The sequence below is a fragment of the Festucalex cinctus genome, chromosome 2 (assembly GCF_051991245.1).
Source record: "Festucalex cinctus isolate MCC-2025b chromosome 2, RoL_Fcin_1.0, whole genome shotgun sequence".
Taxonomy (NCBI): domain Eukaryota; kingdom Metazoa; phylum Chordata; class Actinopteri; order Syngnathiformes; family Syngnathidae; genus Festucalex; species Festucalex cinctus.
In genome coordinates, this window is record NC_135412.1 from 25,307,587 (window position 1) to 25,333,259 (window position 25,673).

Genomic DNA, 25,673 nt, shown 5'->3' on the forward strand with positions numbered 1-25,673 from the left:
TCTTGTTCTCATTATTTTAAATCCCCCAAACCTTGCGATTGTACATCTTGAAGGGGAAATATCGAATTTGATTCTCTGCCAGCTCTTACCACTCTTCTTGTATAAGATGATTTCCGTCTTGAACTCTCGCCGCTCATCCAGAGCTCTTTGCATCTGCGAGGTGAGGTGTTGGCTGGTCTCGCCGCCGTACAGGAAGTGACACGTGCAACTCTTCTGCATGAGCTCGCCGCGGGCAAAGCCGGTGAGTTCGCAGAAGCCATCGGAGCAGTAGACGATGGGGTACAGCGTTTGGACTTGGGCATTCCCCAGCACAAAGTTGCTGTCTGCGGAGAGCAAATGGAAAAGATGCCATTTTTGAACCAGCTTCTGTGATTGCTTTTGTAAATCACCATTATGGGAGAACAATAACATTGTCATCGTCTGCATACACAATTGGATGCTGTAGTTGGTTTTGTTTAGTCGGCAAACAGTTCAGCACATTGACTGTATGGAAGTACTGTAAAATGATTTCAAGAAAACTCGATTAATATTTACTGCACGGCTCTCCCCGTTTGGCAGCGCGTTCGCCTCTTCGGCTCTTGGGTCAGACTTAGCCGTGATTCCACTTCCTTTGAAGAATTCTCCTTGGGGACAATTTAACACGCCTGCTGCCGTTCGATCCATTTCCGTTTGTCTCACTTCTCTTTTTTGCTGCTCTATTGTTCTCGCCCAGCAATCTTTGCAGTAAAACGAAGTCACTGGCAATTACCCAAGCTAATAATGAGAGGAGAATGTACACGTGAGCATGCTGGAATGGCAGCGCCTTATGGGGACAGTTGTGCATAATTCATTTTCTCTTTCCAGCGAGATCATTAACGTCCATTCATGAGTAAATGTGGAGCGAGCAGAATGTTCACGTTGAAGGATGTGAACTGTACTGAATGACTTAATGAGAGGATAGAAAAAGGAAAAAGTCATTTACGCATGAATAAAGCTCATGTAAATGTGCTGGCCACTTTGAGTGTCTAGAAATATGATTTATTATTATTATTATTATTATTGTTATTATTATTATTATTATTATTATTATTATTATTATTATTATTATTATTATTATTATTATTATTATTATTATTAATTATTATTATTATTATTATCCATCCATCCATCTTCTTAACAACCACTCACACTCACAAGCACACTTATAAGGACAATTCAGAGCACCCAATCGAACTGCCATGCATGTCTTTGGAATGTGGGAGGAGACCGGAGTACCCGGAGAAGACCCACGCAGGGAAGGGGAGAACATGCAAACTCCACCCAGGAAGGCCGAAGCCTGGACTCGATCTTGCGTCCTCAGCATTGAGAGGCAAATATGCTAACCACTCATTCACCTTGCCGCCATTATTATTATTATTATTATTATTATTATTATTATTATTATTATTATTATTATTATTATTATTATTATTATCCAGACAGGTGCCTGTCCTGGGAGATACATTATATTATTTAGTGGCTACTGTGTGTACTAAATTTGCTTGTTCTGGTCCTATACAATCAATTTTATATAGCATCGCTGCTATGTAAAAACACTTATGTCCATTTTTTTTTAATTATATTTACATTTTTAAATTTTTGGAATGTCTGTATTCAGTTTCATCCCAAAACATAAAAATCGTCACACTCTTAAAATAATTCCCTGTATTATTTTTTTTTTTTTGTGCAAAAATTATTATTATTTTTTTTATGCCTAAATCATCTCCTCGTGATGGAAATGGTTGCATTTTTTTGTGTTTCCTGAAAAATCTGAAAAAATGACTTGGGCGATTCTTTTAAGGCGTCGAAATGCAAAAATGTATAAAAAATATTCATAACATGTTTTTCACATAGCAGGGGTGTTTGAAAAGTAACCAAAAGATTTTGTATTCCATCCATCCATTTTCTTGGCAGCTTATTCCTCACAACAGTCGCGGGGGTGCTGGAGCCTATCTCAGCTGACTTTGGGGAGTAGGCGGGGTCCACCCTGAACTGGCTGCCAGCCATTCGCAGGGCACACAGAGACGAACAACCATCCACACTCACAAGCACACCTAGGGACAATTCGGAGCGCCCAATTAACCTGCCATGCATGTCTTTGGAATGTGGGAGGAGACCGGAGTACCCGGAGAAGACCCATGCAGGCACGGGGAGAACATGCAAACTCCACCCAGGAAGGCCGGAGCCTGGACTTGAACCGGAGTCCTCAGAACTGGGAGGCTGACATGCTAACCACTCGTTCAACCGCACAGATTTTGTATTGTTTATTGAAAATTTTATTGAAACATAGAGTGGATGAAATTGTAAGGGTAAAGCCTACATTAAGGGAATATTTGAGGTAACCATATTTGATTTGGAATGTTCATCCAAAAATTACACTTCAACATGTGCGTGCGCCACTTTTTATTTTTTTGCAGCAAGGAAACCACCATTTCACACATGCTTGACATAATTTCGGGAGTCATTGAATACACGCGTTTCTGATACATTCTTCAAGCAGTGGGAGATCCTGAGACCTTTTCGGTTTGATGTAACCCCGCATAAAAAAAATCACATGGTGTGAGATCAGCTGAATGAGCAGTTCCCGGTTGAGTGGGTTCGTCCTGTCGAATGCTCCCCATTCATCTTGACCTCACACCATGTGATTTGAGTTATTTTTCTAGTGGGGTTACATCAAGTTGAAAGTCAACGGAACAAGGCCTTGACGGCTCCTATCACGCTTGAAGAAGCCATGTGCTTCTGTGTCTCCCGAATTGTCGTCACATGTTGGTCAGGTATGCGTTGAAACGGTGCCGCACACGGCGAAGTGTACCTATATGGACATATGGATGAACAGAAATTTTCTAAATTTTCATCTAAATTACCGTAATTTCCGGACTATGAACCGCAACTTTTGTCACACGCTTTCAACCCTGCGGCTTATACAACGATGCGGCTAATTTATGCATTTTTTTTCTGACGGCCGCCAGGGGGCGCTCGAGCAGAAAAGGTAAAAGTGAGCCAGGTGGAATATATGTGTGGAGGAAGACACAATTTTAATGTAACTTGGCACTTTGTGCATGAACAAAATTAGCATGAACAGACCCTCATCGTGTCATGACTCGGGTCATGCAGGGGTAATGTTTGGGTCTTGACTCACGTCTGAGGTCACGCCAGGGTTAAGTTTGAGTTCATGACCTGTTAAGTTTAAGGTCAAGTGTCTGTTTTGAGCTGATGTAACCATCATCTAGTTCAGTTAGTTTTAGGCTATGTGATGTTATATGATGTCAGGACCTATGTGATGTCAATCTTTAATCCTTTAATTTGTCACAACCCATCAGATCGATTCACTGTTTGTAGCAGCGTTCTGAGAAGTGTGTGTGTTTGTCGGATTATTACTTCTGTTACCACTGTTCCTCTGTGCAACTCTTGATGTTTCTCGTTTAGTCAAGTTATGTGAATAAATAGTTAAAATCTTATTTGTGTTAGCGCTTTGGGATCCAACCTCCAGCTCATGACACATCATGGAAAATACAAGAAGTCTCAGTCTCAGTGACTTTTAGCGGTATGTTATTTTTAAGCAGCCCTGTTAGTGCTGTGTTACTACCGTATTGCTGCCGCGTCACAAGCACTGTTTGGAAAGGAAAGCTAAGGTATATTATTAAACCTTTGCAACCTCTTTTTGTGTACCGTCTTTCTTTGTAAATATCTCATGTTTCAATGTGGGCACATGCGGCTTATAGTCAGGTGCGGCTTATGTATGTACAAAATGCTTTTTCCTGTAGAAATGTACAGGGCGCGTCTTATAATCGGGTGCGCTCTATAGTCCGGAAATTACCGTAGGTGGAAGCACAAATATTTTCCATTAATATCGTTTTTACCCTGTAAATTCCCTCCACTTTATATATCATCTACATTTTCAATAAGCAATACAAAGCAATGAGTGACTTTTGAAGCACCATGTATTGTTATTTAGTTTAGAATTAAGATATTTTTAATGGACACTACACTACAAAATACGCCGACAAATGTGGGCCATTGATTGCGAACAAGATTTGTTAATTAGTACACACACAAACGTTTTCTGCAATTTGCTAAAGAACATAAGAAACCCCAAGAAAAAGACTGACAACTTGTTCATTCCATGCGTAGCAGACATGTTGTTATCCATAAAAGTCATGGAGGTCATAGAAAACACTGAATGTAATTGGGTTTTTTTTTTTGTGAGGTGTATTATTTTTGCGCATGAAGTTAATTTGATTAAATTAAGGATTTTGTAAATTATGCACATTCTATTAAAAACCTTACTTTAATGTCAGGTAAGCACATATTCTACAGAAAACATTGTGTCAAAATTTTGGAATTTGTTCTCATGTTCACTGAGATATTGAATAGAATAGAATTGAAGTGGTTGTACTCGTATTCGCTGAGCACTGTATACATCGGCAATATCAACTGTTTTGCATGGCAGTGTGAGTTTGGTATTTAATCTAAAACAAAATCTAATGCAATTCTCTCAGACGAACAAGCACTTTTGCAAGATAATGACTCTAAAACATCCACAGTGTCGGTCATTATCATGAGATTTCTTGAATGAGATGTGAATACAACAGAGAGGAGTCAGCTGAAGCACAGATAAACTGAATGAAAGATGACAGATGACAAAGTGCAGGACTATTAGTGGACCATGTTTGTGACCCGTTTTCACAGCTGTACTCTCGCTGCAAAGTGCATTTTCACTTCTCCTCCTATATCTCTGCTGACAAGAATCTGTCACACTGGCACTTTTACTCATTCACTTTCTGTACTTGCATCTTTTATTTCGTCGTGTTTGTTGCCGCTAAACCAGAACTACTATGTATTCATGTGCACAAGGACTCCGTTTGACCTGTAGTATATTTCTACAGAAGGCTCTCACTGAATGCTAACCATTCATCCATTCTTCTTCTGCAAGTATAAATGCTCATCCTACATACTTGTATGATGTAATTAAAGGGGAAGTCAACCCCCCCAAAGATTTCTTGAGTTAAGCAGCAAAATCCAGCAGTTTTTATCAATATTCAAAGACTGCCATTTTGCCGCTTGCTGTTGCGTGATAATGACATCACAGTTTCTCGATAACAGCCAATCACAGCTCAGTGTGAGAAAACAGGTGAGCTGTGATTGGTCGTTGCCTTATGCTGCATTCGAGGATGGTCGGAAGTTGGACTTTCCGAGTTCAAATCAGGATGTGTGTACAGGAACGCCCCCTAGAACTCGGAAATTCCACTTGCGAAGTTGGGGAAAAAAAAAGGACCTCGACCTCACCGATGGAAAACAAGTGAGGTCACTCGATAATGGCGAGCCCTTTAGAAACAGAGACTATGAATGGTAAAACACAATTTACTTGAGTATAAAACTAGATAGCTTTCTTCATTCATAAATATTCAACATAACTTATGTGTAACGGACGTGACAGTATGCCGCTATCTTCTGGCATGAAATTAGACGGTGAACTAGTGAAATGTATAGAATGCTTATGAAATAAGATTGGAAAAAAACAATAAATGAAACAAAATTACAAAAATGTTTGCTGGAGGTCAAAATGAGTTTTGAGGACCAAAATAAAAAAAAATGTATCACTATCCGCCATTTTGGTTGTTTACTTTCGCCTCGAACACTTTCAGGTCGGAACTGGGAAAAAACAACTCAGATAAATCCCACTTCCGACCATCCTCGAATGCAGCATTAACACTGAGCAACTGTGATGTCATCGATCTTTAGTTGACAGAAAGTGGCAAAATGGCCGTCCCCTGAGATGGATAAAAATGACTTGATTTAGCTTCATAACTCATATTCCACAAACGCAATATTAATCAGAATGTCATGTTTAGACTAGTGAGGTCACATCTGACATATTATTGTCAAGAAATGTTAAAGTTTGACTTCCCAATTAAACTGAGCAAAGTCATCCAGTGACGGGCAGAACATGCGAACTCCACGGAGAAAAGCAGCAGTCAATATTATAAACTAAACTGTGAGGCAATTGTGCTAAACGCATGCTGCTCCGAGTAACTTAACTTGTCCAAGTCCACTTTTGGCACCTCTAAATGAAAACAAAGCATCATATACAGCGTTACGCATTTCCTGGGTCAGCACGTGTCACTAAAATTCCCCGATTGTTGCTCTTAACTTGGAACCAAGGTTTGGAACTGCCGTCCGAGCAATCAAGAGGAAAAAGCTCAACTCGAGGGTTCATGCCCGACAACATTTTCTTACTTGAATTTGCTCTTGTTGTCATCACTCAAGATTTTTGAACTCATCACATCGGGCCAGGTCTTGCTTTTTTTTTTTGGGGCCTCACACTTTAAGCAAAGGTCATTCCCAGGGCCTACAATGGTCTTCTTCATTTGTCATCGTTTTTTGAGCTGATGTGTGCTTGTGTGCTCTCGTGCGCGACCTCTTCAAAGAGCACATCAAATGGATACAACTGCTGTTAACAATCAAAGTACTTTTGTAGTTGTCACATTGATGCTTTCTTATTGCTGTGTAATGTTTCGTAATATCTGTAAAAAGATTTCATTTACAGTAGCATAGCTGTCTTGGACACGTTTTTTTTTTTTTCCTGTGAGTTTGCACCTTTGGGATGGTGTTATGTAACAATGTGAGCAACAAAAACTCCACTTTGTGTGTTGATTGTTAGTGATCCGTGTGCAGAAAAGAGTTTTAACACAGTTTGAAAAAAACACAAAAAACTGTTTGTTTTCATGGCCAGGCAACGCAAGGTAATTTCTTCGTATTAACTCATTTGCTCCCAAAGACGTATAAATATGTTCTATTTTAAACATTACCAGTGTCCCAAAGACGTATTTATAAGTTTGTTTTTTTATGCTAAAGCATACAGAAGGCTTTGATGCAGCCTCTGAACTGAAGATAACGGTTGAAGCAATGGTAGTCATTAGAAAAACGGCCAGCAGATGGCAGCAGAGTATAAGAGATCAACCAGGGCCATGTTGCAAAAAGCTGTTTTCCCCACAGTTTTAAACAACCTGCTCAGTATTGGAGTGCTTTTTTGACAGTTGTCTAATGTATCCTACTTCTGCAAAGAAAATAAATTTGGCTGTGTTTATAGGCAGCAAAAGTGAATCCATGAAATAGCTTTAAGAATCAAACAAAAATAGATGAGTCTTCCTTGTTGATTGATTAAAACCCCGTATTTGATTTACATACATTTGGCACAGTCCCTGCATGCAGGCTACAGGCGAGCGAGGCGGTCGCCTAGGGCGCCATCTTGTGGAGGGGGCGCCAAATTGCAGAAAGGAAAAAAAAAATAATTTAAAAAACACAAACATAAAAAAGAAAAGGTCCAAGCCTTCAAGTGCTGCATTAAGAAAGCGGCGAAAGGAGGAGGAGGAAAAACGGGCCCAGGGTAGGAGGTATGTATGTCAGTCAATCATCATTGTTTATAAAATAAACACGAAAATAGCGTTAGCTTCTTAGCTTGCTTGTAACTTGTTTACTGCACCATTACATCCATGCTAGTAGCTACTTTGCACACAAGAGTGGGGCAACGCTTGCTGAGTTTAAACTAAAACAGCCAGTAAGTCCAGATACCTGCAAATGGATTTGCACAAGTCATTGTTTCACATAACCACATTAATTTATTAATTTATTGAAAATAAGAATTATGTGCTGGTTTAATGTAAACATCGATATAGTAAATGCATTTTTTTTTTTAACTAGATGCACTGAGAAAATATTTGCAGCCACAACAAGCACCTGCAGAAGCTGTGGTAAACAATCCTTCAGTGTCATCTTCACCAATAAAGGCTACTGAATGTAAGTGCATGGATGGTGCATTTAATACAAACAGGCATAATTTCTGACGTTGTATTCTATCATAATGCAAATGGATTTGTTTTCCCTGCTTTAACACCAAAATAATTTGAAGTGATGTATTTTGTTTAATGTACAGCTGAAGCAACAGCCAGTCAAGCACCAATCAGCAGTACTTTGAGTGACACAAATCTCGATCTTCTAGATCCAGGTGACTATTTCAGTTATATCAGCTATTGCTGCATCATGTACAGTGCTCAGCATATATGAGTATACCACCTTTGAAAAATGTAAAGATTTTGTTCAATATCTCCCCGCGACCCTTGTGAGGAATAAGCGGTCAAGAAAATGGATGGATGGATGTTCAATATCTCAATAAACATAAGAACAATTTCCAAAATATTGACACAATGTTTTCTGTAGAATACGCACTTGACTCACAACATGAAAGTAAGGTTGTAATAGGATGCATAGATTACAAAATCTTCAATTTAATCAAATTAACTAATGCAAAAAAAAAAAAAGCAACCCACAACAAAAACGACTACATCTAGTATTTTCTATGAGCTCCATGACTGTTATGGGTAGCAACATGTCTGCTAGGCCTGGAATTAACAAGCCTTTTTCTCGGGGTCTACTTATTTGTGCAATATGTACTCTAATAAATAAATAAAAAATAAAAAATAAAAAAACTCTTAGCAGAGATGCAGTCATTTCTTACCTGGCCAAAATCCAATATGTCAAACATGGAACTTTTAGTTTTTCTAGAGGAGAAAAAACTTCGAGAAATCTATCCCAACATGTGGGTAGCACTCAGAGTGGCCGCTACCATACCAGTGACTGTAGCATCAGCTGAGAGGTGCTTTTCCAAGCTTAAACTAATAAAAAAACTATTTAAGGTCTACCATGTCACAAGAACGGCTAACTAGAGTGGCACTTATCAGCATCAATTAAGAAGTATCCAGGCAGCTATCCTTGGACGCACCAATTGATGCCTTTGCTGCAAGGAGGTCCCGGCGTGCACTATTTTAACTATTTGCCGTTATGTTCCTAAGTTATTTAGTGAAGGTTTTTTGCACACTATTCACATTATCTGTGAATCACCTTATTGCCAAAGTTTTACGATATATCAAAGTTTGTATATTGATACATTTACTATTTTTGGTATCTTACACAATTATTAATGTACATAGTGAAAACATTTTGAGGTTTTAAATACTGTCATTTTGCAAAAATTGCAATCAAAAGTTGCATTGCATTGTACTTCTTCTTTGGTATTTATTGTGTGGTGTGCTATTAAATATAATATATCTATAATTTTTTTTTGTGTTTTTTTTTTTTATGGGATTGGGGGGGGCTACCATGTACATTTTCGCCTAGGGTACCAAATCATGTAGGATTGCCTGCCTGCATGCATATGATCAACTCACCTTGCATCAATGAACACATTCAAACACCCTTAAGCAACTCAGCTGCAAATGCATGTTTTCATTTATCTTTGAGTTGACAGTGACATTGGAGTTTACTCCATTCCTGCTCAAGTGCTGCTTATTAATTCATGAACGTTTGTGTGCGAGTTTCTGCGCGTGGAAGTGAGGCATCACATCACTTATATCAATTCACACAGCAGCCAAATTAGCAACATAATCATAACCAATTCTCATTGGGCGATGTCATTCAAGTCAGTGAAACATTCGCTGCATGCGCAGTTTCAAATCAACGGCGAGATCACCGAGGAGTCAATTCACTGACACTGAGAATAGACTTTTGAACTCACGAGTCCCGTCGAAGCGAGTTGCGATGGTATCCAAGAAGGTGTTCTGTGGTGCGATCAGACCCCGCATCACGGGCATCCGCGACCGGGTCGAGCCGCGTCTCTCCCGGCGCTCCGAGCCGTGACTCTCGCCGGAGGTGCTCACGAAGCCCGGGAGGAACCTGGACGTGCTTCCCGGCGCTCCTCCTCCTCCTAAGCCCTGGAGGAGGGCGCCGAGTCGCGACACTCGGGACTCCACGGTCCAAATTTGATCGGCGACCACCGAAAAAAAAAGGAGCGGAGATCGAGGTGCAGGATGGAAAGGTGGATGGGGACCACAGCGAGGATGGTCACATTTACGCACGGGTGTGCTGCTGCAATCCCTCTCCTCCTCCTCCTCCTCCTCCTCCTCCTGCTCTCCATTTCTCCTCTCTTTCTCTCCTCACTTCATCGAATCAATGGTCATTCCCCTTACTAAGTCGCCCTTTCTCATTTCTCATTGAATCCTTTCACGCTTTGATTAATGGTCGCTCAAACGGAAAAGGACACAATGTCTTTGAATTAGCTGATGTGTTTCGCTTATCAGGTCATTAAACATTTCTTATAGTGCATCTGGATGTTTACGTTACACAGTTGTGTTAGTTACACGATGGAGCTTATATATGCTGAGGACCTCACATGCATCGTCTGAATCCAAATGTGGATGCTGCAGGTATGCTTCTATTTGGGCTTCTGCTACATCTTGCATCTCTGAATTAGATGAGTTCGACTCTTCTATAGCACACCTGCTTGGTGAAGCCTTGCGTGTGTGTGTCTATGTGTGTGTTGGAGATGAAGTGATAAAGTGAAGAAAAAAGGAAGGGTCCATCACAGGCCAGGAGGGGAGTTTTGACATACATACAAAATACATACAAAAGTAGACCTATAAGTACTGAAATCATGATTTTTTTTTCCCTTCACTTTACTCACATATTTACTAGCAATTTAAGAGCATTTAATCGTCATCACAGAGATACATTGTTTGTATAAATAATAATTTGCGGTCCGGATAATTTCCCATGTTACACCTGATGACTTGTCAGGTCAGGCGTAGTGGTTGGAAATCAATGGAAGATTATCTCGATTCCATACTCGATTATCTGCCAAGGGTAGAGGAAACCTTTTGTGAGAACATGGGGCCATCTGCTGGTCAAATAACTATATACATATATACTCACGACTGGCAGAAGAACGATGATGATGATGATGATGATGAGGATGATGATGGTGATGACGCTCTGTAAAGTGCTTAAAAAAAGCTTGAAACAACCAAACCAGCAACAGTGTTGGCTGACTATTCTTGAATATGTCCAGTTTTTCTTGAAAACTCCACCTTGAAGATTAATTTTTTTTTTTTTTTTTTTTAAACCTCTTCCATAAATATGCCCTCAGTGCATATTATTTAGCTCCAACCAGAGTAGTAGACATAGAAAAACGATGAAGCTGAAACAATCAGAGCGAGTGAGAGTAGAAGGGGTAAATCTAAAATCTGATTGGTTCAATTAAAAACAAAAAAGAAAGAAAGAAAGGAAAATAAACATTTATTATAATGGACGGTGTTAATGTGGGCCAACATTCGGGATACTGAAGGTCTGGGTTAGATTAGATTGACATGGTAACACAGTGAAGCTGAAATCTGATTGGACAACATAAATGTCCATACACATGACTGCAAACTAGGCAGCCAAGACACATGAAGATAAAATACTATGTTGTAAACAAAATGAATACAATTTTCATCTTGTAAATGAATGTCAATGCTTGGCAGTCAGTGAATACTTTGAAGATCTGACTTGCACCACCAACTGGATACTTTAATATCTGAAAGAGACAGCAGCAAGGTGACCTTTTTTTTTGGGCTCAACCATGCAGAATCTTAATTATGTTCTGATAAACAGAATAGAACAACACATAAGTGCAAAGAAATATATTCTGAGGTTGATCTTCAAAATGATGCTACAGCTTCCACATACTTTAACACAAGAATATACTGTCCAGTGGATTTCATTTTTTAAAGCTATTCCCAGCCTTTTATGAACCAGTTTCAGCCGAAATATTTAGAGAAACCAGCATAGAAACAAAAACTAATGATTTCTAATACAACTCATAATCATGTTGGAGAGCAGGCTTGGTGCATGCATGAGAAAGACCTGCAGCGATAAATCCATAATTTAAGGATGACTGCTGAGGTGCTTGAATGCTGTTTTATTTATCTTGCTAGTTGTATAGTCTTTTCTTCTGTTTCACTCTCACCTCTTGGCCTTTTACCTTTTGCTGACTCCGGCTCACTGTGGTTCACGTATTGTTTTCCCAGGTATATTCCAGATGTGGATAGCTGAGTGGTGGTGAGAGCTAAAATGGCTGCTATAGTCTTGAGCCGTTTCACAATATCAAGAGTCCATTGAACTTGGTAAGTACACTTTTCCTAAGAACGTACAGGAGTTGAGAATATTCCCAATGAAGCCCCATACTTTTTTTTTTTTTTTTTTTTTTTTTTTAAGGGGGGGGCGTCATTGATATTTTCTTGCCTGGAGCTCCCAGTATGAGTTGACACGTAGTGCAGCCAGGTGGTCGGGACCGCTGCTTGAACGTGCTTGTTGCATTTTAAACTTTCAACCACAAGATGTCAGTGTCGGACAATTGTCAACAATGGCCAAAACACGCGCCTGTGTATGACGTCAGTAAACAACCGAAAATCTTTTTTTTTTTTTTATGTAGAAAGCGATTTTCTTTGTATCATTTATTTATTCATACGTATAACTGGTACACAGTTGTGTATTATCCACATTCTTCGTGGGTTATATGAGAAGAGTTTATTGAATTTTCTTTTTACGAATCTGTACTATCCGACAGCCATTGAAGGCATCACTAAGACGGTCCTGCGTCTCCCAGCTGGATGCAGGACGCCGCCAACCAGGTTGTCCTGCGTCAACATGTCGGCTGCCTGAAATGAGCAGTTGGCACCTGGAGCCGCATTCAAAAATAAATAAATAAATAAAAGGAGTGCTCGCCATCGGGTGAACAACATCTGGCGAGCGTCTAGCAGCTTGGTGCGTATACGATGGGACGCCCCCCGCTCGCCGTATCCCTGCTCGCGATGGCAGGATTGCGCGCGTAAATATCCCCCCTATCCGCCCCCGCCCCCCCTTCGGATCGAACGTCTTGTGTTTATGTCCCGGTGAAAAATGGCGACCGGAGCAGGCTGGCAGCCCGCGTACGCAACCTCGACGAGCGGCTCCAGCAGCAGCAGCAGCAACAACAGCAACAGCGGCGGCGGCGGCGGAGGAGCCAAATACGTCCCGTCGTCAACATCCAGCATGTTCTACGACGCGACTTTAACGATGGAGTACACGCAAGACCTTCATTTGAAGATGAGCAAAAAGATTGCGCAGTTGACCAAGGTGAGCGATGTGCGCGTAGTGGAGTGGGGTGGAGAGAGGCGCTTTTTTATTTGGCGTGGGACGCTCGTAAACAAGTGATGACATCTCAATGAATGAGTGGCAGTCTGTGGCGCAGTGTGGCTGCTGTCATGTTGAAGTTAAGATGCAGCTTTGAAAAGGAAATAAGAGGCAAGGTGGTTTCATCTGCATGTCTTATTTGCACTCCTCATGCCATGATGTACGTGTTGTGCAAACTCTCAGGGTTTCCTGCATGACCAAATCATCTGCCTAACCTGTGCACGTTACCACAAAGCAACCATTGCCACCAGGAAAAAAAAAAAAAAAAAAAGGCTGAGTGAGGAGGGGTTGGGAGCTTACGTAATCTTAGGGGATGCAGGGTTTTGTCAGTCATTGCACCTGAGAGCAGGACGACAATGGTGGTATTAGATTTGAGGTGGCAGCTGTGAGTTGGTTTTAGCCAAGTGGAAACACAATCAAAGTCCGCAGTGCAAGCAAGCATGGAGCAGAGGATGCACAATTTTTTATGTAACGTGGGCCACAGACAAAAAGGGGGGCAGGTTTGTGTGCTTTGTGTTATTGCTCAACGTGAAGGCAAATCACCTCCTCCGCGGTCCAAAGAAATTCAGGTCAGTTAGTTGTGAATGTGGCGGATGTGACAGCCTCGCTGGGTTGGTGTCTGCCAAGTGCATGGCTGAGCTCAATCCATTTTGCCCGAGTTTGTTTTGGTTGTATTCACAACAAAATCCTTTTGTCTTTTAATGACAACAAATGAGATGACTTTGACCCTGCAAGCAACAAAGACAATAATGAGGATTATTACTGTGGCGAAACTACATCAGTTGCTTTTGCATCCCAACTGCACTCAAATGGGAGTTGTATTTTTTATTTATTTTTTCCCCCTGCTATGGCGTCATTGTGCAGCGATTAGCCAGGCAGGGCTTTTCTTTATCTTGTTCGTGAGGGTCACACATAGGCAGGCATCCATTTCTTTTTCCAAAGAGTGTTTTCCAACATTTATTCCACCAAAGGGCATATTAGCTTGGAAAAATCGGAAAGATAATGTGATCATGAATATAGATACTGAAATTATGATGATCTTGTCTCACTTTACACACAGCCAGTGTAAAATGTGGGAACATTAGTTGACTATTCTCTTTAACTCATTCACTCACATCCATTTTCACTAAAGCAGCCCAATTTTACTGGATTTTGACTGATTTTGCAAGGCCCACAGAATATTGTGTTCTATTGCTATAAAAACATGGAATCTACCAACAGAAAGATTAAAGTCTCTTCTTTCATAAGGGAAAAAAAAGTATATTTCTATCCAGTTCCGTTTTGCAGCAATTAGCATTAGAATATAGCTAATTTTCAACATTATGCACAAATTTGTTTAGAATTGTGGTGAAATCAGCTTGTTTGCAACATGGCCCTGTTTGATCTCTTATACTCTGCTGCCACCTGCTGGCCATTTTGTAATAACATGGAACCTGCAAAAAGAAAGATTAGAGTCTCTTCTTTCATCAGGAAGAAAGTATATTTCTATTTCTATTTCTATCTGTTTCAGTTTTGCAGCAATTAACATTAGAATATAGCTAAGTTTCATCATTATTCACAAAACATGGAACCTACAAAAAGAAAGAGTCTCTTCTTTCATCAGGAAAAAAAAAGTGTATTTCAATCAGACATTTTACCGAAGAGGTAATTCTTTCACTGAACAAAAAAAAAACAAAAAAAAACATGAATGGTGAGTTAAATATTACTCATCCCCCACACCAACCAATCAAAAATGAAAAAATAAATAAAAAAGGTCCCATTTTAAATGAGTCAGGATTATGCTTTGATATATTCTTACCAGCAGTATTCAAGTTCCCTATACACTACACACAAACTTCAACTTAGTGCATTTTTGGTTTATTTACATTTATTCTCATGGAAAGTTTCCAACTCTACTTCTTAGCTACTCCGCATCATTCAAAGTGTAAAAGATACAGTACCAGCATAATACACCTGAATTGTGCTTTAGCTGCTGCATCAGAAAAGGGCTGCAGCAGTAACATGCCTCCATCATCATCATGAGAAGATGTGACGAGAAGCACATTGATAAGACAGTAACAGCGTCATCTTCAGAACCTTTTGTGTGTGCGTGTGCGAGCAAATGTGTAATGCGTCTTCCTCCTGAGAGACGACGAGGAACACGAGAAGAAAAGAAGAGATGAAAGCAGCAGGCATCATTACAATAATCATGTATAATTAAAGGCGACTTCCATCAAAGGCTTGCGCAGAACACAAGGCAGAAATGGACCTTTTTCCGCTGGCCTCATATTCTGTACATGAAGCTGGCATGAAACCACATGGAATGGAATTGAATTTATGGAATCAAATTCCCTTTTAATTGCACCTTGCGAGTAAAAAAAAAAAAAAAATCACTTTAAGGGATACATGACTCATTGAGCCATTTTCAGCAGTAAAACGTTAATATTTATTATTTTTCGTGTACAATTATCCATCCATCCATTTTCTTGATCTCTTATTCCTCACAAGGGTCGCGGGGGTGCTGGAACCTATCTCAGCTGGCTACGGGCAGTAAGCGGGGTACACCCTGAACTGGTTGCGAGTCAATCGCAGCATGTACAATTATTACCTTTAAAATATATTCTTCCTTGCTGTCGACTGAAGATGACATCACCTGTGCTGAGGAAGTAGGTAACAACCAATCACGGCTCACCTCTTTTCTGGGTTTGGTCAGAAAACTGAGCCATGATTGGTCGTTAACTGTTTCCAAAGCACAGGTGATGTCATCATCAGTCGACAGCAAGTTGCAAAATTAGTTTTTAAAGGCTTGTTCCTTTTAAATATTTTATAACAAACAAAGTACGGGAAATACACATACAAATTTTATACAACATATATTCTACAAATATATACGTGTCAAGATTTTTTAATTTTGATGATAAAAGATGTACATTTTGTAAAACTGCTCAAGAAAGTGTAATTCATCTTTTTTTTTTTTTTTGATTGTCCTTTTAGTATCAAGTTCTAGAATGATATAGAGAAATGTATTTGTTAAAAGACTGATCACTATAAAAGTTAAAGGGATACTTTACTTATTTAGCCTTTTTGGCAGTCAAACAATATTTTGCCTATAATAAATTTGATATTTTCATTATTTTCACGTACAATTAGTACCTTTTAAAAACACTTTTTTAAAATTTATTTATTTATTTATTTTTTATTATTATTACCACTCACTCACTCACTCACTCACAAGCTTACGTCATGTAAGCCACATGGGCCTCTGCCAGGCAGATGAGCGAACCCGCGCCAACCGGCACCAAAGGCAAGTGACGGTTCCACTCCACCACCTGGAGCCCTTAAAAACATATTTTGCAACTTGCTGTCGACTGAAAATGACATCACAAGGGCTCAGGTAACCAATCACAGCTCAGCATGTGAATGTCACATGACCAAACCTAGAAAACAGGTGAGCTGTGATTGGTTACCTGAGCACTTGTGATGTCATTTTCAGTCGACGGCAAGTTGCAAAATTTGGTTTTAAAGGAACTAATTGTATTTTAAAAATAATGAAAGTATGAAATTAATTATAGACAAAATATTTACTTATTATTGCTATAATGGGCTAAATAAGTGAAGTATCCCTTTAACACATTCACTGCCAGGCCAGCAAAATGCATCGCATCATTTGACGTCTTTTTCCGTCAAAGGCAGTGAATGAGTTAAGGGTAAAAGTATTATTTCTTGGTTTGCATACAAAGATACTGATATTTGTAATATTGTTGGTCTTTTTATTTTATTAAGGAAATTTCATATCCACAAAGCCAAATTTCTCAAATTTAATCCATACTTTAAAGTAGTCATTACATAGAGTCTCTTAAATTTACAAACAATAAGAAAGGTCAAAAGAGTTTGAAAATATTTTCTAGTTTCTTGAGTTGAGGTCTCTCTTTTTTTTCTCTCTCCATCATCAGGTCATCATGTTTGGAATTGAAGTTATGATGTGAATGTAACATTGAACTGGAATGTCTGAGTGTTTGTATATATATTTTTTTTTATTTTTTTTTGTTTTTTGTTCATTGACAAGAATGTGTCAATTAAAAACAAAAAACAAAACAAACAAAAGCAGACCAGAAAAAAATACTTTTTAAAGGTATTGATTGTCCATGAAAAATAATGAAGATATCACATTAATTATAGACAAAATATTATCTTCTTACCGTTGAAAATGACTCAATGACTCAAGTAAAAGTTACAACCTATCTAAAAGACATCAAAAACAACGACCAACAGAGAAAAACAGAAAAGTGACGTCTTGATTTCTCAAGATGAAGAATAAAGCCGGCTGGTGTGGGTTTGCCTCCCCGCCTGGGAGACCATGTTTGTTTGTGTGAGCAAGTGGTAAAAAAAAGAAAAAAGAAAAAAGATGAAGAATTAAAACATACAGTAAAAGGAAGGAGGAGCTGTTTGTACTGTATGTTTATGTGAGTGAGGAGCACAGTGGGGGTAGGGGGACCTCGGCAAACAGCCACATGAATACACAACAAGCAATGACTCGAAATTCGAATACTTGGACATTTGGAAGTGGGGGAAGGGGGTGTCGGGTCTGACGGGGACGTTACAGCCCAGACGGGCAATCGTGGTCTTAAGAGTTTTAGTTGTTTGTGTTTTATTTCAGACTTTAAATTCCATATTGCAGAGTGAATGTTCTGCCTTTTGTCAGAACTAAATTATATCGCTTTTGGTTGATTTAATACAAATTTTACGTCTCTAAACAAAAGTAATAGTGGCATGAGTCAGTTCCAGCAGGTTCACGATTTAGCTGACCGTGTTTTGCGGCAGTTGATGGCCTCAACGTTTTTCTTTAATGACTTAAACCTCCTTCATTCACAGGAGCGTATCATTCGGCTGCAGCGTTTATAAAGGAAGTAAAATGCTTGTGGGAGTGAGCGAGCATGACGGAGGACATGTTATTGTGCTCACTCGAGCTTGATGATTGAAGTTTAATGCTGGGAAAAAAACCAAAAAACATTCTGTTAGTAAGTGTGTGCAATATTTCTTTGGCATTGGTGAATAGGGGAAAAAAAGCTTCATTGAACCAAAGCGAGGAGGTGGACGCTTTTTTTTTCAGGTCATAGTGCTAGCGAAGTGCTGCTCGTCATTGTGCAACGATTGATCTCATATCGATTCCGCATGAAAGCCACACGAGCAATCCTCATTGCGTCGTCTTGTTTTGCAGGTTATCTACGCTCTCAACACCAAGAATGACGAGCACGAAGAGGAGATTGATTCACTGAAGGAAGCCCACGAGGATGAGGTACTGATTATTTCAGCAGCATGCCTCCTTCTTCACAAAGAGACTTTTGAATTATACACGCGCAGAATATTGGATTTATTGTTGTGAAAAGTATCATCAAGCTATTGATGTTGGAAACTATAAATAATTCCCAATGCTTCTTCAACCATGTGCTTTGTTTCCTGCTCAGGTGCAGCACATCGTGACAGAAACCCGCGACAAAATTATGCAGTACAAAAGCAAGATGGTGGACGAGGCCGACCTGCGGCGGCGTCTGGCCAGTCTGGAGGAATCTGTGGAACTGCACGAACACATGAAGAGACAGGTCAGTCACAAGACTTCATGTAGTTGTCTTGTAGATTTCCACGTCGTTTTCTTGCCGTCCATTTTGGGCGCAACCTAGCTTCAGAATTTGAAGTGTGCAAGAACTACATATAAGCACGATGGAGCATGTGACTAATTTGTTTGCCTCACACTGATTCTTGAATCTTGACTCGGTCCGAAGTTTGCATGCTTGCATGGTTCTTCTTATAGTCCAACTTCCTCCCATATGAAATTAAAATTTTCACTCTATATCAGGGGTGTCCAATTAATATGTTACCCACCTTCTGTTATGTGCTGAAGGGTTGATCCCAAGGCGCAGACATAAATAAGGTTTTAAATGTTTATTCACATAACTTGACTCAACGAAAAACCTAGAGACTGCATGCCAAGCCCCCTTTGGGCTGCGGAAGCACATCGATGAACAGAGTTAATAATCCGGCATTTCTCAAACAGCTTAAATAGACAGTGACTCGATCTCATTGGCCGAGGCTAGACATGCTGAGACCGGACTGACCTGGACCCATCTGATTCGCTGCCGACTGGTCCGAACCATAAATAAAGATGAAAGAGACTTGACATTCCCTACTTACAAGCCGATTGCATCAGTTCAAAGAAAACCAAACATTAGATATTTGCCTCAAACAAATCATCAGTTCAAATAAAGTCGACTATCAGACATGATCGTTTAACCCAGGCATGACCCCAGACATGAGACAAGACCCAAACATTACTCCTGCATGACCCAAGTCATAGATACTGCAATAGGTGAAAATATGTGATATAGCAAGATATCATTTTTCTTTTCCATAATTTAACCTTTCTCATACAGTTTAAACACATCCAAATGTATTAAAGGGAACGTTAACATTTCTTGAAAATAATGTTATATGTGACCTCACTAGTCTGAACATGACATTCTGATTAAAACTCATTCACTGCCTTTGACAAGTATACTTGTCAATTGTATTTTTTAGAGCGGTGCTAAATGGGGGCGAATCTGAGCATGCTCCACTGTAAATATCAAACTTGGAAACAACTTTACTGATGCCCAACCACCGGTAGATGACATCATTGCCCCATTTTATAGGAAATAAACACAGTTTCAGAGTCCATGGGAGAAATGGCTGTATTTTGGCAAACCTACATTTTTCTGCTGTCAATTATAAAAGAACGGGACGGGACAAAAAGTAGGGAGTCTATTCTGTTATTTGGTAGATTCGGTTTATATATAATTATTGAATGTAATATCACGTGAGTATTGGAAATGTAAAAAATTTCTATAATGACTGGCAGTGAATGAGTTAATATTACATTTGTGGAATATGAATTACGAAGCAAAATCTATCCATTTTGATCAGTCTCAGGGGGCGGCCATTTTGCCACTTGATGTCGACTGAAGATGACATCACAGTTGCTTGGGGCTCAGCCAGTGACCAATCACAGCTCACCTGTTTTCTGAAGATGAGCTGTGATTGGTTGTTACCTGATACCTGAGCAACTGTGATGTCATTTTCGCTTGGCATCAAGTGGCAAAATGGCCGCCTTCTGATACTGATAAAAACTGCTGGATTTTGCTGCTTAACTGATATTCCACTATCGCAATATTAACCAGAATATTTAGACTAGTGCTGCTGCATAGAACATATTGTCAAGAATTTCTGGGGGGGGTTGACTTCCCCTTTAAGACGCACTTAAATTATTAAAGCACTTTTTCAATGATTCTTTTATACCTTTCCCCCTCTCTCGCTTGTACATTTCTCAAATTAAGAGGCAAAGAGTGTGCTTGCTACAAGCTGTTTCACGTTTGCTTTAAAACTGACACGTGCAACAGCAAAGAATTAAACACTACATATTTGAGCCCCAAATGTTCACCCAATTTTGTTGGCTATCCTAAAGCTCACAATGTGAAAGGCCGTAGACGGGCTCACGGAAATTAGAATCAACATTGCAGTTATTGTAAACCTCCCAACAAATGCTACTTTGACACACATGCAAACAGAGCATACAACAACACGCACAGTATTCTATTTTCTTGTGGGACACAATTACTGGAGGTTAGTTAGACACCTTCTCTGCCTCTTCTTCTTAGTTATGGTGCATCTAGTTGACTTCAGCCCTGCCTGGTAATTGTATTATGACCTCATCATAATATTACATGTACACAATTTCCATATGGAGGTTGTTTAATTTAGATTAAGGAGTGATTTGGTGGACACAGATGCTAGTAACACCTGTGAAGAGAAGAATAGAAGAATATATTTCCTGCCAAAATGAAAAAAACAAAACACACATTTAGCAAGAAGCATGAAGTAGACGCGCTTTATTTGACCACATAACATGAAACGCTCCCGAGCCATGAGTTGCTCTCAATTGTCTGTCGTTTGCTTGTCAATGTGTTTGTTTGTCTCCTCGTGCCCTCAAGTGTCGTGCCGAAGGTCGGTGACAGAATATTCACACAGCGCGTGACGGTTGTGGTCTTGCAGGCGCTAGCAGAATTTGAGATGTACAGACAAAGAATGGAGGATTCGCAGCTCTGCACTGAAGCCCAACACACACAGCGAGTGGTTTCCATGAGCAGAGAGGTATAAACACACTCACACGCACAAAGTGGACTGAATGAAATAAATCAAATGCTACTAAAATGCTTAGTTGGAAAAAGGACACATAATAGGCTTTAAAAACAAAACAAAACTCCAGTTTACAGTATTTGGCATTTCATACCTGGTAGCAGGCCGTATTTGCTTACATAACATGCATTATAAATTATTGTGTATTGTTAAAAGATCCCCTAAAGTGAAATTAAACACTTGTTTCTACTGTTTCAAAATAACTGCTGAAAACGTGTACAAGTAGAATTCTTGGAGAACAGGCATTCAACTGATTTTCTCCATTCCAGTTTTTCAGATTAGTTTTTTTCTTCGTTTCTTTGCTGTGAGTAAATTGGTGACCACTGTCATACTTGGGCATCTGGAATAAGTTTTTAACTTTCCCTCTGTATCAAAGCTTGAGCACCTTCGTTTGTACTTCGTATCAGTACTTTTCCAGCGCAATTACGAGTTACTTAGGTAACATTACTAAGCCCATGCCTACCACTACTGTGTGCAATTAGCTCGCTAGCTATCCCCGCTCCTTGAAAATGCTTCTTCTCTGGATGTAGGGCTGCTCAATTATGAAGAAAATATTCATCTCAATTATTTTGGTAATAATTGAAATGCGATTAGGGCGATCTTTTTTTATTTTTTATTTTTGTTGGTACAAAACAAAACCACTACCCTGCGATTGGCTGGCAACCGGTCCTTGTGAGGAATAAACGGTCAAGAAAATGGATGGATGATGGAAAACAAAACAACACTGTTTTCTGTGGTGCATCTAATTTAGGATTTACAATAATTTACAATATATATATTTTTTATTTAAAGTAAATACTTTTTTTTCAAATTCACAATTTAAAATATAAAAAAAAATAGATTAAATTAAATAGTTATTTTTTCTAATCCACAATTTACAATATTTTTTTTAATTTAGATTAAATTAAATATATATTGTTTTCTAATTTACAATTTACAGAACAGTTTGGTGTCGTTAATTTAAATTCCCAAACGAGTAGGTGACAACTGTTAATAGTGCTTCTTATCATGGCGAGGAAAGCCTTACGATTGACCCGGTGTGATATATTTCAGCCACCAGAGGCCTTTAGCCCAAAAAATTACTCAAGAAAGATGTTGGACAAGTGACATTCATTTTAGTAGGACTCATTCGGTAGACACAACATAGCGTTTGCGATTTTTTTTTTTTTTTCACGATCTTTAAAACGCCTTTGATTTCTTGGTGTTTATTTTATTTTATTTTAATTTGGCAAGGTTGTTAAATACATTGTTTTCTGTGGTGCGTCTAATTTAGGAGACTTTTTTTTTGTCACTTTACAGGGATTTTAATTTAACACTAAAGCCTACACAAGAGCAGAATTGGTGTAACAATGGCCATCTTTTATCTCCAGTATGCCATATACATCCTGTCAGTGGCAGCTGCTTGAAAAAAGAGTCATTGCTTAAGCCATCTCAACCCAATAATAATAAAAAGTGTCTCAAATAAATAAATAGTACAATTTCATATGTCATGCCATGTCACGCCACACACATCAATCCATATCATCGTTTTTCTGGTATTGTCTAAAAGCAGCAGGCCGTCCCTCGTTTTCCTCCTTTTGGATCAGCGAGCGGATTTACTGTCATGGCATGACATCTCACAAGACATCTTTTCTATATTTTTTCAACCCCATGTCTGTGTGATTCGTTTTGTGTTAGGAGGACCAGACGAGCTGCAAGCATTCGCTCACGTCGGCTTTATGTCGCCGAAATATTTTGCAACTGCCGCGGGAGTTTTGGGCTCGGCGCATGCATCTTGCACGCCTCCAAAATGGAATAGAATATTTCCCGTGATCTCACTAGGTGGAGGAGATGCGTCGGGATTTTGAGGAGAAGCTGCGAGCGTTCAGCCAAGCTCAGGCCCAGTTTGAGGCGGATAAGCGGCGAGCGCTGGAGGAGCTGAGGTCCAACCACCGCCAGGAGGTGGAGGAGCTCCTAAACAGCCAGCAGAACCAGAGCGCCACCTCCACCGAAGACCAGGAGAAATTGGCTGAGCTCCATAGACAAGAGGTGGGACCGAAAGGAAGAGAGAAGAGGTTGACGCTCACTAACGTTGCCTTTTGGAGACAGTTTATGCAGCAAGCTACTTCAATGGCCAATTGCTGTTTTGGCGGCTTAATTGATGAATTGAACAAGCGTAGGGCTTCTTCGTTGTTGTGCCGATGTGAGTTGTTGCATGTCATCCCCGCTCTTTTACTCACATTTTTGCTTTCCTATCAACTGATATAGCAGATATTAAAAATGGCAAAATTGACGACAACACAGTGTAATAAAATGCTATTTGCAAATTCCAAAGACTGCATTTTGGCAAAAAATAAAAAAATAAAAAATAAAAATAATAACATACATATATATATATATATATATATATATATATATATATATATATATTGGGAAATGTTTTAAAATGAAATTTAGAAAATACTATCAGTAAACTTGTACATGTACATAGTTCGTATGAAAATATATGTATTTATCTGAAACTTCAGGTTTATAACTGTGAGCCACTTTATTTAACAAACAGGTTGCAATCTTTTTTGCATTCTTCCATGCTTAAAGTGTGAACCCTAAGTAAGACGTTTTACTGAATATTTCCATCAAAAATTGATATTTAAACATCGATTCAGCTGCGTATTGAATCGATACGAGAATTGTGCGATGTATCACGATATATCGCCAAATCGATTTTTGCCAAACCTAATATACATATATATGTGTGTATATATATATATATATATATATATATATATATATATATATATATATATATATATATATATATATATATATATATATATATATATAAAATTATAATTATATAGTCTATAAATAAGTTCCCTTACAGTCCTGATGTTTACATATCATATTTTTCCATGAAACATAAAAAGCTGAAGCGATCAAGCAACAGATTTCTCTGCATTATTGTTGCAATCTGATTTATAGGTTACGACTTACATTTATGCCGCCACTTGGTCGAATTTTGTGAAATTGTAGTGAATGCTCAAAAAATTGCAAGCCAAAGTGTTTAGCAAGTTAACAACTTTAACCGAAGCCGATACAGTAACTATAATGGTCTTTTTTTGTGCTATATTTGCCTTTGTTTTAGCGTAAGTACACTCTAAGATAAAAACATTTTTGCATAATAAATCGGACTTTATTGTAATCCAATATATTGCTTATATATTTGTTAAAAAAGAGGATCTGAAAAAATTATTAGGATCTGAAAAAAAAAAATCGTTCTGTTTTATGGCAATTGTCAAGCTCCAAATTTGAGTTAGAAAAAAAAAAATACAACAACAAAAGCTGTCTTTATTTGTTTACATGCAGGTGGAATCTTTGATGGAGCGGGTGGAAGAGCTGACCAAGGACAAAGTCCGGGTGGTGGAGGAGTATGAGGCCAAACTGGCCAAGGCTCAGGAGTACTACGAACGCGAGCTGGAGGCCATGACACGGACGCACCAGCTCACCACCGAAAACCTGCTGGCCTGGAAAAGGACCGAGGTGGAACCAAACAAATCCCCCTTTCGCAACATACGTGCGGCGAGGTCCGATTGTGAACGTGATTGCCCTGCGCGTGTTCAGGTTGAGCTTCGGAAGGAATTCCAGGCGCAGGAGGCGGCGCTGCAGCGCTCGCTGTCAAAGCTGAGGAGCGAGCTTCAGAGAGCCCAGGAGGAGGCGCGCGAGAACCGAGACAAGACCAACAGACTGCAGACGTCGTTGGTCAATGCTGAGGGAACCATCAAGGTAAAAAAAAAAAAAAATGATGCTGATTTTGGAAGATGAATTACTCCCTACATTTGAAAACGCATATCTCTCTTTTCTTCCTAATCCGTACTTTGCCAAAATAGACTTGTTACTTTCTTCAACCTCTACAGATGATGAAATAACGTAATAACGTAAAAAAAAAAAAAAAAAAAAACCGCATAAATGAAGAGAGGTAAAGTCAACCACGGTTCAGATTTTGATTGACTGATTGATTGAGTTCTTGGCTGACTTAAGGGAAGAAAAAAACTGGGACAGCAGTAACAAGGAGGAACATGAACAACAAAAGCAAATCATTCTGAGAGCGCTATTCACCATCTATGGCTTTACTTAAGAGAATTGTTTATCGTTCTCAGCACGCCATGTTAATAGAGACACATTTTGAAATCATGTCAAACCGTCACGAGCGTTCGTCGTTTAAGTAAATGCAATAATTTTTTTCTTCTTCCGAATGAGCACTATGAACCTACCAAAGAAAGATTAGCATCTCTTCTTTCATCAAGAAAAAAGTACATTTCAGTTTCCGTTTTGCAACAATTAGCATCATTATTCACAAATCTGTTTAGAACTGTGGTGAAATCAGCTTATTTGCAACATGGCACTGGTTGATCTCTTATACTCTGCTG

General features: G+C 39.2%; 2 protein-coding genes across 8 annotated transcripts in view; one reads left to right on the top strand and one right to left on the bottom strand.

Annotated features, from left to right (window-relative positions):
• The window catches only part of LOC144014286 (voltage-gated delayed rectifier potassium channel KCNH8-like), a 30,643-nt gene extending 20,722 nt beyond the window's left edge, over positions 1-9,921 (bottom strand). For all 3 annotated transcript variants that reach the window (XR_013282439.1, XM_077514005.1, XM_077514004.1), the window contains exons 1-2: positions 9,590-9,921; positions 90-323 (exon numbers count right to left, since the gene is read on the bottom strand). Coding sequence is in view for 2 of the 3 variants with exons in the window: in XM_077514005.1 (XP_077370131.1) it covers positions 90-323; positions 9,590-9,665 (310 nt within the window). In the remaining variant the exon portion in view is untranslated. The remainder of the gene's footprint in view (positions 1-89; positions 324-9,589) is intronic.
• A 2,475-nt stretch (positions 9,922-12,396) lies between these two features.
• fam184aa (family with sequence similarity 184 member Aa) overlaps positions 12,397-25,673 on the top strand; it is a 40,018-nt gene continuing 26,741 nt past the window's right edge. For 2 of the 5 annotated variants that reach the window (XM_077514007.1, XM_077514008.1), the window contains exons 1-7: positions 12,398-13,005; positions 18,260-18,337; positions 18,507-18,641; positions 21,124-21,222; positions 23,089-23,295; positions 24,613-24,786; positions 24,868-25,029. In XM_077514007.1, the coding sequence (XP_077370133.1) occupies positions 12,790-13,005; positions 18,260-18,337; positions 18,507-18,641; positions 21,124-21,222; positions 23,089-23,295; positions 24,613-24,786; positions 24,868-25,029 (1,071 nt within the window). In that variant the 5' untranslated portion in view covers positions 12,398-12,789. Of the gene's footprint in view, positions 13,006-18,259; positions 18,338-18,506; positions 18,642-21,123; positions 21,223-23,088; positions 23,296-24,612; positions 24,787-24,867; positions 25,030-25,673 lie in introns of all 5 variants that reach the window. The other 3 variants (XM_077514009.1, XM_077514011.1, XM_077514010.1) reach the window with 3 other exon arrangements.